This window comes from Scyliorhinus canicula, chromosome 4 (assembly GCF_902713615.1).
Source record: "Scyliorhinus canicula chromosome 4, sScyCan1.1, whole genome shotgun sequence".
NCBI lineage: Eukaryota > Metazoa > Chordata > Chondrichthyes > Carcharhiniformes > Scyliorhinidae > Scyliorhinus > Scyliorhinus canicula.
In genome coordinates, this window is record NC_052149.1 from 61,951,520 (window position 1) to 61,969,210 (window position 17,691).

General features: G+C 45.8%; 1 protein-coding gene across 2 annotated transcripts in view; it reads left to right on the forward strand.

Annotated features, from left to right (window-relative positions):
* frem1b (Fras1 related extracellular matrix 1b) overlaps positions 1-17,691 on the forward strand; it is a 344,830-nt gene that overhangs the window by 68,787 nt on the left and 258,352 nt on the right. For both annotated transcript variants that reach the window (XM_038794342.1, XM_038794341.1), the window contains exon 2: positions 1,963-2,497. In XM_038794342.1, the coding sequence (XP_038650270.1) occupies positions 2,276-2,497 (222 nt within the window). In that variant the 5' untranslated portion in view covers positions 1,963-2,275. The remainder of the gene's footprint in view (positions 1-1,962; positions 2,498-17,691) is intronic.

Sequence of the window (17,691 nt, forward strand, 5' to 3'; positions counted from 1 at the left end):
ATACAATCAGGCAGGGGCAACATGGTTTTGTGAAAGGAAAATCATGTTTGACAAATTTAATAGCATTCTTTGAGGATGTAATAAGCAGGTAAATAAAGGGGTAGATGTAGTGTATTTGGATTTCCAAATGGCATTCAATAAAGTACCACATGGAAGATTACTACATAGGATAGGTGCATATGGTGTTGGGGGTGAAATGGTTAGAGGATTGGCTAACTAATAGGAAACAGAGCTGGGATAAATTGGCCATTTTTAGGTTGATAACTTGTAGCTAGTTCTGTGCTGCAGGGATCATGGCTGGGACTTTAACTATTTGCGATTTATATTTATGACTTGGATGATAGTATAAAGCAAGGTGGAAAGCAGGTTGTGAGGAGAAACCAGAGAGATTTTCCGGTCCCACTAGCGGCGAGCATTGTCATGAGTGGGGCTGGATAATTCGGATAGCGGTCAAAAGTCAATTAACACGATGATGCCCGCCACAGGTGAAACCAGAAAATCCTGGCCAACAGGTCTGCAAAAACAGATAGAGAGGTTAAGTGAGTGGGAAAAACAGTTGGCATCTGGAGCACAATATGAGGAAATATCAGGTTGTTCACTTTCGCAGAAAGAGTAGAAAAGTGTAATATTATTTAAATGAAGAGAGACTGCAAAATATTGTAGGACAAATGGACCTGATTTCCTTGCATGTGAATCACAAAATCTCAGCATGCATGTACGGCAAGTATTTAAGAAGGTAAATAGAATGTTGGCTTTTATTGCAAGGCGTTGGAGTATAAAAGGAAACAAGTCTTGTTACAATTGTACAGCGCACTGGTGAATCAGCACCAAGAGTATTATATGCAATTTTAGATCACCTTACTTCAGAAGGGACATATTTGCCTTGGTGGTAGTTCAGAGATGATTCATAGGCTGATTCCTGATTTGAACGTGTTGTCCAATGAGAAAAAGCTAAGCATGTTAGGCCCATTGAGATTGGTGTTCTGAAGAATCAGAGGTGGTCTTATTGAAACATATAGGATTCTAAGGTGGCTGGCTGTGTAGATGCTGATAGGAAGCTTCAAAATACGCGGTCTCCCATTTAAGATGGAGATGAGGAGCAATTTCTTCTCTCAATGGATCATTGGTGCTCGGAACTCTCTCCCCCAGTGAGCAGTGTAGACTGGATCATCGAATAAATTCAAGACTGAATTAGAGGGATTTTTGATTGACAATGGTGCCAATGGCTATGGTGGACAGGCAGGAAAATGGAGTTATGGCTAAATCAAATCAGCCATGCACTAATAGAATGGCAGAACAGGCTCGATGGGCCCATTGGTCTACTTCTCCTCCTTCTCTGTTCTGAATCGTTCCAGGGATGTGGAGTTTAGCTACAATGTTGAATTGGAGAAGCTGATGTTATTTTCTTTGGAACAAAGAATATTGTGGGCAGATTTGATCGAGGTGCACAAGGTTATGACAGGTTTGGTTAAGATAGACCAAACAAAGCTGGTCCCATTAGTTGATGTCAAAAGGACAAAGGGAGACTGATTTAAGGTTTTGAGAAAGTGAGGCAGAAGGGATGTGAGAAAAAATGCTTTTATATGGGTAGTAATAACCTGGAATTCACTGTCTACAAGGGTGGTGGAAGTGGAGATGATCAGCAATTTCAAAAGGAAATTGAGTAGGCACTTGAGAGAAGGGCTACAGGAATAGAGCATGTAAATGTTACTGATTAGGTCGTTCTCCAGAGAGTTGACATGTACTGGATGGGCCAAAACGCTTCCTTCCACACTTCCACACATGGTGAAATCATTGAAACTACTTTCACCCCAGTGCTTTTTATAACTTGTGCGAATACAACTTGTCTTAAGAGGACAATATTCAAATGAAATTTTGCCCCAAGCCTTTTCAGTAAATAAATGGTTAGAACATTTTCAAATATCAGTGAGCTGTTTAAACCTTTTTTTATTTCACTAGCAGATGGAAATCCACATGAAAGTTGGGATCAAAAGGAATCGGTTTCTGTAATGTACAGGACATTGGAGCTACGGGACAGCTGAGTCAAGAAAATTTGAAAAAAAAACCTGAGGTGGACTTTATTCAGGCATGTGGATAACAAGTGGAAGTAACCTTCTTTCAACCTGACCTTCTCTGTAAAATGATAAAACTTTGTAACTTTTCTTCATGATATTGGATTTTAAACGTTTTCTCCCTTCCTGATTGCAAACACTATTCTCTTCAAATATTACTCCAAAGGAGGTTTTGTCCTCAGAAAGCACCATTTAGAATAAATATGTTTCTAAGTTTGTTGGCACTGGTAAGTTCCTGCATCCAACATACAGAAGCAGATGGACTTGTTCATCTGAATGGAGGGATTATAGTTGGCAGGGGGCAGTACACGTATGTGACAGACAATGACCTGCAGTTCAACATTCCTAAAATCAAAGACTCCTGCAAAGTTGAAGTTGTGTTGAATGAACCTATAACACAACGAGTTGGAAAATTAACTCCTCAGGTAGGTAGCCTCAAACATTGCAAAATGCCACATTAGATAAAAATCAAACTGAAATAACCTGTATTTCTTCTCTTTGAATGTGTTCTAATGTAAAACAGGTTTCATGCGTTTTGTTAAACAATGTCATTTCAAATGTTCAAGTTTAATCTTTTTAAATTCCAAAATACAGAGGAGAAAGATTCCATTCAAAGTATCTTCCTCCAGCAAACACACTGCCCTATAACTTTGATTGGTCATTTCATTTTTTTAAACTCAAAATCCTAAATTATCTAATATATGAGATGCCATGCATTTTACACTCTCTAATCATACAGAATCACTGGTGATTCTTTCTGTGGGGACTTTGATGGGGTCAGGCTTGCTGTTGAAATAGGTTAATTAATGGGATGAAGTTTTTTTCTCTGAGATTGAGAAACATTGTTCAGTGACACAAGTTTAGACAAGCTCTGTTCAATTCCAGGTTAATTCAGCACACTCAACCAACCTCACATACAGCACAGAATGTGTAATTTTGTTTAGATCTGGTACTAATTGGCAGTGAATCATAATTATGGAAAAGGAATATTAGATTGGTGCACTTTGTATCTGTCTTTACTAATGAAGAGGACCTGCCAATGCCACAGTACAGGAGGAGGTAGTAATAAAATTGGATATTAAAACAATTATGCCAAAGTTGGGAGAGCTGTCCCACAGAGACAACAGTCTGACATAGTCATACTCACAGAATCATACCTCACAAACAATATCCCAGACAGCACTATCACCATTCGTGGGTGTGTCCTGTTTCACCGGCAAGACAGACCAAGTAGAGGTGGCAGCACAGTGGTATACAGTCGAGAGGGAGTTGCCCTGCGAGTCCTCAACATCGACTCTGGACCCCATGAAGTCTCATGGCTTCAGGTTAAACATGGGCAAGGAAACCTCCTGCTGATTACCACGTACCAACCACCATCAGCTGATGAATGAGTCCTCCTCCATGTTGAACACTCTTAGAGGAAGCACTGAGGGTGACAAGGGTGCAGAATATGCTCTGGGTGGGGGACTTCAATGTCCATCACCAAGAGTGGCTTGGTAGTACCACCACAAACCGAGTTGGCTGGGTCCTAAAGGACATAGCTGCTAGACTTGGACTGCAGGAGATGGTGAGGGAACCAACAAGAGGGAAAAACATACTTAGCCTCATCCTCACGAATCTGCCTGCTGGAGATGCATCTGTCCATGACAGTATCGGTAGAAGTGACCACACCACAGTCCTTGTGGAGACAAAATCCTGTTTTTACATTGAGGATACCCTCCATCATGTTGTGTGGCACTACCACCATGCTAAATGGGATAGACTTTGAACAGATCTAGCAACTCAAGACTGGGCATCCACGAGGCGCTGTGGGCTATCAGCAGCAGCAGAATTTGATTCAACCACAATGTGCAACCTCATGGTCCTGCATATCCCCCAGTCCACCATTAATGCCAAGCCAAGGGGTCAGCCCTGGTTCAATGAAGAGTGCAGGAGAGAATGCCAGGAGCAACATCAAGCATACCGAAAAATGAGGTGGAGACCTGGTAAAGCTACAACACAGCATTACTTGTGTGCCAAACAGCATAAGCAGCAAGTAATAGACAGAGCTAAACAATTCCACAACCAACGCATCAGATCTAGGTTCTGCAGTCCTGCCACATCCAGACTTGAATGGTGGTGGGCTATTAAACAACTCACTGGAGGAGGAGGCTCCACAAATATCCCCATCCTCAATGATGGAGCCCAGCACATATGTGCAAAAGACAAGGCTGAGGCATTTACAACAATCTTCAGCCGGAAGGGCTGAGTGGATGATCCATCTCGGTCTCCTCCAGAACTCCCAGCATAAGAACATAAGAATTAGGAGCAGGAGTAGGCCATCTGGCCCCTCGAGCCTGCTCCGCCATACAATGAGATCATGGCTGATCTTTTGTGGACTCAGCTCCACTTTCCGGCCCAAACACCATAACCCTTAATCCCTTTATTCTTCAAAAAACTATCTATCTTTATCTTTAAAACATTTAATGAAGGAGCCTCAACTGCTTCACTGGGCAAGGAATTCCATAGATTCACAACCCTTTGGGTGAAGAAGTTCCTCAGATGACAGATGTCAGTCTTCAGCCAATACGATTCACTCCACATGATATCAAGAAATGGCTGAAGGCACTGGATGCTGCAAAGGTTATGTGTCCAGATAATATTCTGGCAATAGTACTGAAGACTTATGCTCCAGAACTTGCTGCACCTCTAGCCAAGCTGTTCCAGTACAGCGACAACACTGACATCTACCCGGCAATGTGGAAAATTGTCCAGGTGTGTCCTGTACACAAAAAACAGGACAAATGCAACTCAGCCAATTACCGTCCTATCAGTCTACTCTCCATCATCGGCAAAGTGATGGAAGGAGTCATCAACAGTGTTATCAAGCAGCACTTACTCGGCAATAACCTGCTCACGGACACTCAATTTGGGTTCCACCAGGGTCACTCAGCTCCTGATCTCATAACAGCCTTGTTTCAAACATGAACAAAAGAGCTGAATGCCAGAGGTGAGGTGAGAGTGACTGCCCTGGACATCAAGGCAGCATTTGACCGTGTATGGCATCAAGGAACCCTAGCTAAACTGGAGTCAATGGGAATCAGGTAAAAGATTCTCCGCTGGTTGGAGTCATACCTGGCACAAAGGAAGATGGTTATGTTGGTTGGAGGTCAATCATCTCAACTCCAGGGCATCGCTGTAGGATTTCCTCAGGGTAGTGCCCTAGGGCCAACCATCTTCAGCTGCTTCATCAATGACCTGCCTTCCATCAGAAGGTCAGAAGGGGGGATGTTTCTGGATTACTGCACAATGTTCAGCAAAGTAAAATAATCATCTTTATTATTGTCACAAGTACATTTAACACTGCAGTAAAGTTACCGTGAAAGTCCCATAGTCGCCACACTCCATCGCCTGTTCGGGTACACTGAGGAAGAATTCAGAATGTCCAATTCACCTAACAAGCATGTCTTCCTGGACTTGTGGAAGTAAACCGAAGCACCCAGAGGAAACCCACGCAGACATGGGAAAAACATGCAGACTCCACACAGACAGTGACCCAAGCGGGAATTGAACCTGGGACCCTGGTGCCGTGAGGCAGCAGCAGTGTGAACCACTGTGCTACCATGCTGCAACTCCTTAGATAAAGGAGAAGTCCATGTCCAAATGCAGCAAGACCTGGACAATATCCAGGCTTGGGCTGACAAGTGGCAAGTTATTTTCAGGCCATACAAGTGCCAGGTAATGTCCATCACCTACAAGAGAGGATCTAACCATCGCCCCTTGACATTAAATGGCATTACCATCACTTAATACCTCACAATCAACATCCTGTGGGTTACCATTGATCAGAAACTGAACTGGACTTGCCACATTAATACTATGGCTACCAGGGCAGGTCAAAGGTGAGGAATCCTACGACAAATAACTCATCTCCTGACTCCCCACAGCCTGTCCACCATCTACAAGCACAAGCCAGGAGTGTAATGGAATATTCTCCATTTGCCTAGATGAGTGCAGCTCCAACAACACTCAAGAAGCTTGACACCATCCAAGACAAAGCAGCCTGCTTGATTGATTCCCCTTCCACAAACATTCAAACCCTCCACCACTGATGAACAGTGGCAGGTGTGTGTACCGTCTGCAAAATGCACAGCAGTAACTCACCAAGGTTCCTTAGACAACACCTTCCAAACCCACGAGCACTACCATCTAGAAGGATACAGGTACCTGGAAACCTGACCTGGAAATATATCGTCATTCCTTCATTGTCACTGGGGCAAAATCCTGGAACCCCCTCCCTAACAGCACAGTGGGTGTACCGACATCACAGGGACTGCAGCGATTCAAGAAGGAAACTCATCACCACCTTCTGAAGGGCAACTAGGGATGGGCAGAAAATGCTGGCCTAACCAGCAACGCCCACATCCCTTAAATTAATTATTTATTTTTAAAATATTGGCAGCACTCTAAATAGCCGAGTCAAATAGCACTGGAGTGCTGGGCTTGTTGCATTTGAGTGCTACAGTGAGAGTTTGGTGACTGAGGGAGTTAGGTGAGGAGGGAGTAAGGTGCTCCTTACATTTCATTTCCTATATTTATCAAAGAGCGTGAAGGGAGCCAGGAGTTTAGAGTATAGCTGACTGGAAGCAGAGTCGGAGTGCGGAGGTCCAGTTGGTCTACGGGGCAGCTAATTCTGTAAAGTAAGAGGGGATGGAGGCTAGGGCAGTTGCATGCTCCTCCTGTAGGATGTGGGTGGTGAGGGATACCACTGGTGACCCCGCTGACTATACCTGCGGGAAGTGCACCCAACTTGAGCTCCTCAGAGACCATGTTAGGGAACTGGAGCTGGAGCTGGATGAACTTTGGATCATCCGGGAGGCAGGGGGGTTATCGAGAAGAGTTACAGGGAAGTAGCCACACCCAAGGTACTGGACAAGAGTAGCTGGGTTACAGTCAGGGGAAATAAAACTAACAGGCAGACAGTGCAGGGATCCCTCGTGGCCGTTCCCCTTCAAAACAAGTATACCATTTTGGATGCTGTTGGGGGGGATGACCTACCGGGGGAAGGCCCTAGCGGCCAGGTCTCTGGCACTGAGTCTGGCTCTGGGGCTCAGAAGGGAAGGGGGGAGCATGGAAAAGTAATAGTAATAGGAGATTCAATGGTTAGGGGAATAGATAGGAGATTCTGTGGTCGCAAGCGAGACTCCCAAAAGGTATGTTGCCTCCCGGGTGCCAGGGCCAGGGATGTCTCTGATCGTGTCTCAGGATCCTGAAGGGGGAGGGTGAGCAGTCAGAAGTCGTGGTGCACATTGGTACCAACGACGTAGGTAGGACAATGGGTATGGAGGTAATAAACAAGTTTAGGGAGTTAGGCTGTAAGTTAAAGGCCAGGACAGACAGAGTTGTCATCTCTGGTTTGTTGCCTGTGCCACGTGATAGCGAGGCTAGGAATAGGGAGAGAGTGCAGTTGAACACGTGGCTGCAGGAATGGTGTAGGAGGGAGGGCTTCAGGTATTTGGAAAATTATAGCGCATTCTGGGGAAGGTGGGACCTGTACAAGCAGGACGGGTTGCATCTGAACCGGAGGGGCACCAATATCCTCGGGGGGAGGTTTTCTAGTAGTCTTCGGGAGGGTTTAAACTAATTTGGCAGGGGAATGGGATCCGGGTTTGTAGTCCAGCAACTAAGGAAGCCGATATTCAGGATGCCAAAGCACGTAGTGATGCAGTGGGGAAGGTAACACTGACAAAGGAGAGTACTTGCAGGCAAGGAGATGGGTTGAAGTGTGTATACTTCAATGCAAGAAGCATCAGGAATAAGGTGAGTGAACTGAAGGCATTGATCGGTACTTGGGACTACGATGTGGTGGCCATCACGGAAACTTGGATAGAAGAGGGGCAGAAATGGTTGTTGGAGGTCCCTGGCTATAGATGTTTCAACAAGATTAGGGAGGATGGTAAAAGAGGTGGGGGGGTGGCATTGTTAATTAGAGATAGTATAACAGCTGCAGAAAGGCAGTTCGAGGGGGATCTGCCTACTGAGGTAATATGGGTTGAAGTCAGAAATAGGAAAGGAGCAGTCACCTTGTTGGGAGTTTTCTATAGGCCCCCCAATAGCAGCAGAGATGTGGAGGAACAGATTGGGAAACAGATTTTGGAAAGGTGCAGAAGTCACAGGGTAGTAGTCATGGGTGACTTCAACTTCCCAAACATTGAGTGGAAACTCTTTAGATCAAATAGTTTGGATGGGGTAGTGTTTGTGCAGTGGGTCCAGGAAGCTTTTCTAACACAGTATGTAGATTGTCCGACCAGAGGGGAGGCCATATTGGATTTGGTACTTGGTAATGAACCAGGGCAGGTGATAGATTTGTTAGTGGGGGAGCATTTTGGAGGTAGTGACCACAATTCTGTGACTTTCACTTTAGTAATGGAGAGGGATAGGTGTGTGCAACAGGGCAAGGTTTACAATTGGGGGAAGGGTAAATACAATGCTGTCAGACAAGAACTGAAGTGCAGAAGTTGGGAACATAGGCTGTCAGGGAAGGATACAAGTGAAATGTGGAATTTGTTCAAGGAACAGGTACTGTGTGTTTTTGATATGTATGTCCCTGTCAGGCAGGGAAGAGATGGTCGAGTGAGGGAACCATGGTTGACAAGAGAGGTTGAACGTCTTGTTAAGAGGAAGAAGGAGACGTATCTAAGGCTGAGAAAACAAGGTTCAGACAGGGCGCTGGAGGGATACAAGATAGCCAGGAGGGAACTGAAGAAAGGGATTAGGAGAGCTAAGAGAGGGCATGAAAAATCTTTGGCGGGTAGGATCAAGGAAAACCCCAAGGCCTTTTACACATATGTGAGAAATATGAGAATGACTAGAGGGTAGGTCCGATCAAGGACAGTAGCGGGAGGTTGTGTATTGAGTCTGAAGAGATAGGAGAGGTCTTGAACAAGTATTTTTCTTCAGTATTTACAAACGAGGGGGGCCATATTGTTGGAGAGGACAGTGTGAAACAGACTGGTAAGCTCGAGGAGATACTTGTTAGGAAAGAAGATGTGTTGGGCATTTTGAAAAACTTGAGGATAGACAAGTCCCCCGGGCCTGACGGGATATATCCAAGGATTCTATGGGAGGCAAGAAATGGAATTGCAGAGCCGTTGGCAATAATCTTTTCATCCTCGCTGTCAACAGGGGTGGTACCAGAGGATTGGAGAGTGGCGAATGTCGTGCCCCTGTTCAAAAAAGGGAATCAGGATAACCCTGGGAATTACAGGCCAGTTAGTCTTACTTCGGTGGTAGGCAAAGTAATGGAAAGGGTACTGAGGGATAGTATTTCTGAGCATCTGGAAAGACACTGCTTGATTAGGGATAGTCAGCACGGATTTGTGAGGGGTAGGTCTTGCCTTACAAGTCTTATTGACTTCTTTGAGGAGGTGACCAAGCATATGGATGAAGGTAAAGCAGTGGATGTGGTGTACATGGATTTTAGTAAGGCATTTGATAAGGTTCCCCATGGTAGGCTTATGCAGAAAGTAAGGAGGCATGGATAGTGGGAAATTTGGCCAGTTGGATAACCAACTGGCTAACCGATAGAAGACAGAGAGTGGTGATGGATGGCAAATATTCAGCCTGGAGCCCAGTTACCAGTGGCATACCACAGGGATCAGTTCTGGGTCCTCTGCTGTTTGTGATTTTCATTAACGACTTGGATGAGGGAGTTGAAGGGTGGGTCAGTAAATTTGCAGATGATACGAAGATTGGTGGAGTTGTGGATAATGAGGAGGGCTGTTGTCGGCTTCAAAGAGACATAGATAGGATGCAGAGCTGGGCTGAGAAGTGGCAGATGGAGTTTAACCCTGACAAGTGTGAGGTTGTCCATTTTGGAAGGACAAATATGAATGCGGAATACAGGGTTAACGGTAGGGTTCTTGGCAATGTGGAGGAGCAAAGAGATATTGGGGTCTATGTTCATAGATCTTTGAAAGTTGCCACTCAAGTGGATAGAGCTGTGAAGAAGGCCTATGGTGTGCTAGCGTTCATTAGCAGAGGGATTCAATTTAAGAGTCGTGAGGTGATGATGCAGCTGTACAAAACCTTGGTCAGGCCACATTTGGAGTACTGTGTGCAGTTCTGGTCACCTCATTTTAGGAAGGATGTGGAAGCTTTGGAAAAGGTGCAAAGGAGATTTACCAGGATGTTGCCTGGAATGGAGTGTAGGTCTTACGAGGAAAGGTTGAGGGTGCTAGGCCTTTTCTCATTAGAACAGAGAAGGATGAGGGGCGACTTGATAGAGGTTTATAAGATGATCAGGGGAATAGATAGAGTAGACAGTCAGAGACTTTTTCCCCGGGTGGAACACACCATTACAAGGGGACATAAATTTAAGATAAATGGTGGAAGATATAGGGGGATGTCAGAGGTAGGTTCTTTACCCAGAGAGTAGTGGGGGAATGGAATGCACTGCCTGTGGAAGTAGTTGAGTCGGAAACGTTAGGGACCTTCAAGCGGCTATTGGATAGGTACATGGATTAGGGTAGAATAATGGAGTGTAGATTAATTTCTTCGTAAGGTATGGGCAGCACGGTAGCATTGTGGATAGCACAATTACTTCACAGCTCCAGGGTCCCAAGTTCGATTTCGACTTGGGTCACTGTCTGTGTGGAGTCTGCACATCCTCCCCGTGTGTGCGTGGGTTTCCTCCGGGTGCTCCGGTTTCCTCCCACAGTCCAAAGATGTGCAGGTTGGGTGGATTGGCCATGATAAATTGCCCTTAGTGTCCAAAATTCTATGATTAACCTAGGATAAAAGTTCGGCACAACATCGTGGGCCGAAGGGCCTGTTCTGTGCTGTATTTCTCTCTCTCTAAAAAAAAAGTCAGGATGGGATACATCCTATCGAGGGAAGTAGAAGTGGAAATTGCAAAGACTCTGGCTACAATCTGCCAACCTTTCTTATTTATGCCAGATGTGCCAGATGCCTGGGGAAGTGCAAATGTTACACCCTTGTTCAAAAAAGGGAGGGGGACAAATTCGGAAACAGCAGGCCAGTCAGCCTAACATCGGTTATGGGGAGATTTTTAGAGAAATTAATACAAGACAAGATTAATTGGCACTTGGGAAAATATGGGTTAAAAATGAAAGCCAGCAAGCATTTACTAAAGGCAAATTGGGAACAAGATTAGATCACCCCGAAATCAGTTGTAGGGATCACGGGGCAGGATTAGCCCATGTGTCCATTCAGGCAGTATGCAAACTTTGTGCTGCCTGCTAATTATGATTGTGGCAGGCAGCCCAGTGCTGAAGCACTGCTAAGTTGCTACATGCCTCAGCAGGGGCCCACATTTGTGTGAAGGCAACAACACTTAAAGCTATAGAGAGAAACAGAGTTAACTTTTCAGATCATGTCCTTACATCAGAACTTATCAGTTCTGATCAACCTGAAACTTAACACTGATTCTCTATCCACGGATGCTGCCAGACCTGCTGAATATTTCCAGCATTTTCTGCTTTAATTTCAGATTTTTTCCAGCATCTGCAGTATTTTGCTTTTGGACCACTTAAAGCTAGCCTGCACTGTTTAAAGCTAGTCTGCAAATCTTAGAGGTGAGATGTATTCTGCGTTCAGCAGTGGCTAGGTGAAAATCCAGAAGGAAGCCACAAAAATTGCGCACAAGGCCAGGGAGTGCATCCCAATGTTCTCATGTGCTATACTGGAGGTCTTGATGCACAGAGGGAGAGGTTCTCTTCCCTCAGGAGGTCAGGAGTCCCGCTAGGCAAATATTGAGAAGGTTGTGGGAGTAGGTAGCCATTGTGGTCAAAGGCACTAGTCTTGCCCTGATGACATGATGCAGTGCGTGAAAGAAATTTAATGATCTCATAAAAGTGATTAAGGTCAGTCAATTGTGGAACTCTTTGCCGCAGAAGGCTCTGGAGGCCAAATCACTGAGTGTCTTTAAGACAGAGGTCAATAGGTTCCTGATTAATAAGGGGATCAGGGGTTATGTGGAGAAAGCTGGAGAATGGGGATTAGAAAAATATCAGCCATGATTGAATGGCAGAGCAGACTCGATGGGCCGAGTGGCCTAATTCTGCTTCTATGTCTTATGGTCTTATGGTCTTTATTCATCTTCAACTGCCATACTACATGTTTTCCCCGTGTCTGCGAGGGTTTCCTCCGGGTGCTCCGGCTTTCTCCCACAAGTCCCAAAAAGACGTGCTTGTGTGGTGAATCGGACATTCTGAATTCTCACTCAGTGTACCCGAACAGGCGCCAGAGTGTGGCGACTCAGGGGTTTTCACAGAAACTTCATTGCAGTGTTAATGTAAGACAACTTGTGACACTAATAAAGATTATATATTCTAACAACAGCACGACTAGCCTCAGACACTGCTTCATTCACCACATTCGCATTGTATTACCCTCTCTCTTGCAGGACAAGGCAGCCCTTAATAGTCAGCGGGAGCCGCCAATATGCAGAGGATAGGCATATGCTCAGCCCAATGGCGAAGGCAGCCCTGGTCATCATTGAAGTGGTCATTACTGAGGCAGAGGCCAGCGGCAGACCTGAATCTATCAAGGATGACAGTATGTTCCTGCCTAATGCACCTTCTCAAATCTCACTTCACTTCGATCCCACAATCTGTTTCATTTACAATCTGCAAATGGTGTAATTTTGCACCTCTGACTTTCTTCTTGACTCACCCCAACCCTGCCCTTGTGCCTTTATGCTTACAAATTCCCAAGAACTGCAGCCTAACCAGGAGGTGGTGCAGGAGACTATAGGCCTAGAGAGAGAAGAGAGGAGGAAGAAACACCATCATTTGATCAGATATACCACCCAATGTCTGAATGCTACAGTGAAAGCTCAGACTGTGGTAATTAAATCTGAGCTTGTTGCCATACTCGCTCAGATTGCTGAGATCATGACTGTGGATACCAATGATCAAAGGGGCTTGCAGGATCTCACAGGCAGTCCAGAAATCTGTCCTCAGATCGATGACTGGGATCGCTGACATGCCTCTTCCCCAAAGATGTGGCAATGATTTCTCTGGAACGTGAACCTGTTGTGCTCTTTCAGAATGACAGGATTCATCTTCCCACCCTGATATCAGTGTCCTTGCAGTTGCCTGTCAGCCAGCCTAGACTGCTACTGCTCACGCTGAAGTAGTATCGCCCAAATCAGGCATTCTGGGACCAGAAGGCATTCTGCAAAGATATCTGCAATTTCCTCCATTGAAAGGCAGCAATTTCACTTTTTAAAACTTTTACTATCGCAGAATTATTCAGTTTAAATATGAATTAACAGATGAAGAATATTTCAAATAAAAAGGGGAGTATGATCGGGCATGATGAACAGGACAAGCCTCTTTGGACACATTTGGATATGGGTGGCATGGTAGCACAGTGGTTAGCACTATTGCTTCACAGAGCTAGGGACCCGGGTTCCATTCCCAGCTTGTCTGTGCGGAGTCTGCACGTTCTCCCCATGTCTGCATGGGTTTCCTCCAGGTGCTCCGGTTTCCTCCCACAAGTCCCAAAAGATGTGCTTGTTAGGTGAATTGGACATTCTGAATTCTTCTTTACTGTACCCGAACAGGTACTGTTGTGTGTGGAGGCTGGGGGATTTTCACAGTAACTTCATTGCAGTGTTAATTAAGCCTATTTGTGACACTAATAACGATTATTATTGGTAGTAGTATTGAACCATGTCTCGAAAAGATCTAAGCTCAGACATATCGTTTGCCATTGGAGCATTGACTATAACCTCTATCTTGTCTTTCACTGGTTGCAGCCCCTTTTCAGATATTTCAAGTCAAGGTACAATATCTCAGCTTCCAAGAAGCACACTTGCTTGTTTTAAAATTCATGCTGTGATCATTGAGCTTTTTAAAAAATTCATCCAACACTTGAAGATTCTAATCCTCTGCTGCAGTCAGGATTGCACAAGCAATACAACGCTCCTTGAAAAGCCATATCGATTGTAGCAATACAACGCTCCTTGAAAAGCCATATCGATTGTAGCAATACAACGCTCCTTGAAAAGCCATATCGATTGGAGCTTGAAAAGCCATATTGATTGTAGCAATACAACGCTCCTTGAAAAGCCATATCGATTGTAGCTTGGAAGAGTTTTGCTGATAATGTCACACCAACGGTAGCTCTTTGTGTAGAGGTATTATATACGTGTTTATCATGAGACATTGCTGATTCTTTCAATCCACACTGAACTGTGCATAAACATGGGAAAAATTCAAGTGTAAAGCTTGAATCCCCACTAATTCCGGGTACAAATTTTCGGAGGTTGATTGTGGCTTCTGTTCACCATCCATAGTTTGCTTTATTGTAACTTTGTAGTTCTCACATCTTCATGGTTTTGGCTGACTTGGGAACTTCTCTCTAGCTCCCTTAGTTCCTCTTCAACTCTTCCTTTGGGTGGTACAATAGCACAGTGGTTAGCACTGTTGCTTCACATCTCCAGTGTCCCAGGTTTGATTCTCAGCTTGGGTCACTGTCTGTGCGGAGTCTGCATATTCTCCCCGTGTTTGCGTGGGTTTTCTCCAGGTACTACAGTTTCCTCCCACAGTTCAAAGATGTGCAGGTTAGGTGGATTGGCCATGCTAAATTGCTCTTAGTGACCAAAAAGGTTAGGTTGGGTTACGGGGATAGGATGGAGGTGTGGACTTAAGTGGGGTGCTCTTTCAAAGGGCCGTGCAGACTTAATGGGCTGAATGGCCTCCTTCTGCACTGTAAATTCTATGATCCCATAAACCTTGCTTTGCGAACAGATGTAATTCGCCTTGTCTTGCATTATACTGGCTTTGCATCAAACCTGAATTAGATATGGATATGGACACGGATTATGCCTTCATAATTATCCTTGAAAATGTTGCTGTAACTATTCAATAGCTGATCAAGCGTCTTGGTTGCGTCAACCTGATAAAGACATGCTTCCAGTCTAACTTCGGCTTCCAAAGCCAGTCTTTGTCCAATTATTGCATTCAAGATTTGCCTTATTCTAATCCTTGACCTCTTCACTTTCATCTTCAAGTTTTAAAATGTTATTACCTCTGAAAAATATGCCCATCCATTCAATATATAAACTGAATGGTTCTTAAGCGCTGTCATATGTTCCTACCTTTCGATTATTCCACAGCCATAAATTCAACAGTGACATTGTAAACACTTTAATGCAGCTGCTCAAAATCAGTCCAGTCAGTGGTTGTAAATATCATTTATATGTGTGAGCTTTACAGTGGGCTGGATTCTCTGGTCGCCGATGCCGGACTGGCGTTAGGCGACAGGCCGGAGAATCCAACCTCCTGACAGGATTGGGGCGACACCGCTTCCGCGATGCTCCACCTCCTCCAAAGTGGCATACTCGCAGAGTACGCCGCACCACGTATCCATAGCCTCAGGCTATTGCCTGAGGACTGCCGCTCGATGCTCCGCCCCCGACTGGTCGAGTTCCCGACGGTGTGGGTCTCTCATGGTCTCACCCATTGGGAACTCGGCGTGGCAGCTGCGGACTCAGTCCAGTGCCTCCATAGTCAGGGGAGGGCCGACCCGCGGGCAGTGATGGGCATATTTGGGGCTGGGGGCACTGTGGTTGGGTGGTCTGAGGCGCGCGAGCCAGTCGAAGGTGGGGACTATTTCGCTGGCCGGGACCACGGGCTGCATCCACCATGAAGCATGGTGCAGCCACTGCAGGCCGCCGCCATGCGCATGCGCAGCCACGTACCCGGCCACTCTCCAGGCCATATTGGCAGCCAGAGCCGGTGCTCTACGCTGCCTCCCTGCTAGCCCCCAGCAAACTGGGGAATCGGCGGCCGCTTTGCACCAGTTCATCGTTCCCACCCCGGCATGGGGAGTCTCCAAATCGGAGAACCAAGCCCAGTATTTCTACTCCATGTCATGGAAGTATTTCTACTCCCTATCATCAGAAAAGACCTTTATCATCGATTATTTTTAACCTTCCTTTTTCAACTACATCTGCTGGAACATTTTTGTGATTTTCTCTCCCTGCTCAAATCTGGGCTGGATTCTGCCACAGAATCCAAAGCACTGGGATAAATGTCTCATTTCAGCCACGGTGTGGCTTTTGCATGGTGCTGATTGATCCCACACTTTTGATCCACAATGGAGTAGGCCATTTCCTAACATGTGAAAAAAACTTACCAATACCTAATCAAACTTTCCAGATTGGTGGGTCAGTTCTGGAGAATATGGCTTCAGCACGCTCACCTTCTTAGTCCATTTTGTGGCATTTTGCACGGCATAAATGAAGAAGACCAACACGAGGTATAGCTAGTTCAGAAAACTAGATTTATTGTATCATTACATACTGTGCTTACTCAAACATTATTAACATAATGCATTACTCCCTTTAAAGTGATCAGGCTTCCTTTACGTATCATTGGCCTTGCTATATTTCTCATCCTCCTCCGAGTCATCCAGCTACAACAGGCAACATGATTAGCAGTAGCAGCTTTCTAAACCATCTAATTGAGACTGGAGCATAAAAATGGATTAAGTGTCCCAAAATCATCAAGCAGATGGGACAGATGCTTTGTTCACTGACCCACTTGATCTGTACTCCAAACCTAAATCAGCTGCCTATATATTCAAATAGTGGCCTTAGCCTAAAGAGGAATTTTGTTAAGGACATCAGCAGAACTTTCCTTTAAAATAGAGTTATGGACTCTTTAACATCCACTTGAACTACTGAAACAGACACACAGGACCTCCATTAATTTAAATTGACATATATAATCGTATTTGATATATTGAACCAGGGATTGGTCAATGCTAAAACTATCTTCCATAATTAGGAAAATGTTCTACCTTTACCAAAATTTAGGAAAAATATTGAAAACCTATTTTGTATTTGAAATTTAATCTCCATTGCCCTTTGAGGTAGGTTGATTCCATTGAATTTAACTTTATCACTGTGGCTACAGCAGTCTAAAGTAGAGCAAGGGCGGCATTCTCCACTCCTCACGCCGGGTGGGAGAATCCCGGGAGGTCCGCTCTCCCACCCCCCCAAAAACGGCGTGTCGTGTTTAAGAGAATTGCGGGCCGCTGTGAAAAACGGCGGCCCGCGATTCTCCGACCCGGATGGGTCGAGCGGCCTGCCGTTCGCGACCGTTTCACGACGGCAGCAACCACACCTGGTCGTTGCCATCGTGATCACGGCATGAGATGCCCGTTTGGGGCTTGTGGGGCCCTAGAGGGGACTGAGGACCACAGCCGTGCTCGGGAGGGGACAGGCCCGCAATCGGTGCCCACCGATTGTCGGGCCGACGTCTCAATGGGACGCACACTTTCCTCTCCGCCGCCCCGCAAAATCAAGGCGCCACGTCTTGCGGGGCGGCTGATTGGAAGACGGTAACCGCGCATGCGCGGGTTGGAGCCGGCCAACCTGCGCATGCGCGGCTGATGTCATTAGGCGCGTCGGCCGCATCATTCTCGGCGCGTCGGGCCTTGACGCCAGCGACAAGGCCCCGTGGCCGAGTTTCCCGGCACGGCCCTCCTAGCCCCCCAGTGGGGGGAGAATAGGGGGCCTGGAGATGCCTCTGACGCCGTCGTGAACCTCTCCAGGTTTCACAACAGCGTCAGGCCTTTGGGAGAATTCCGCCCCAGATGTTCC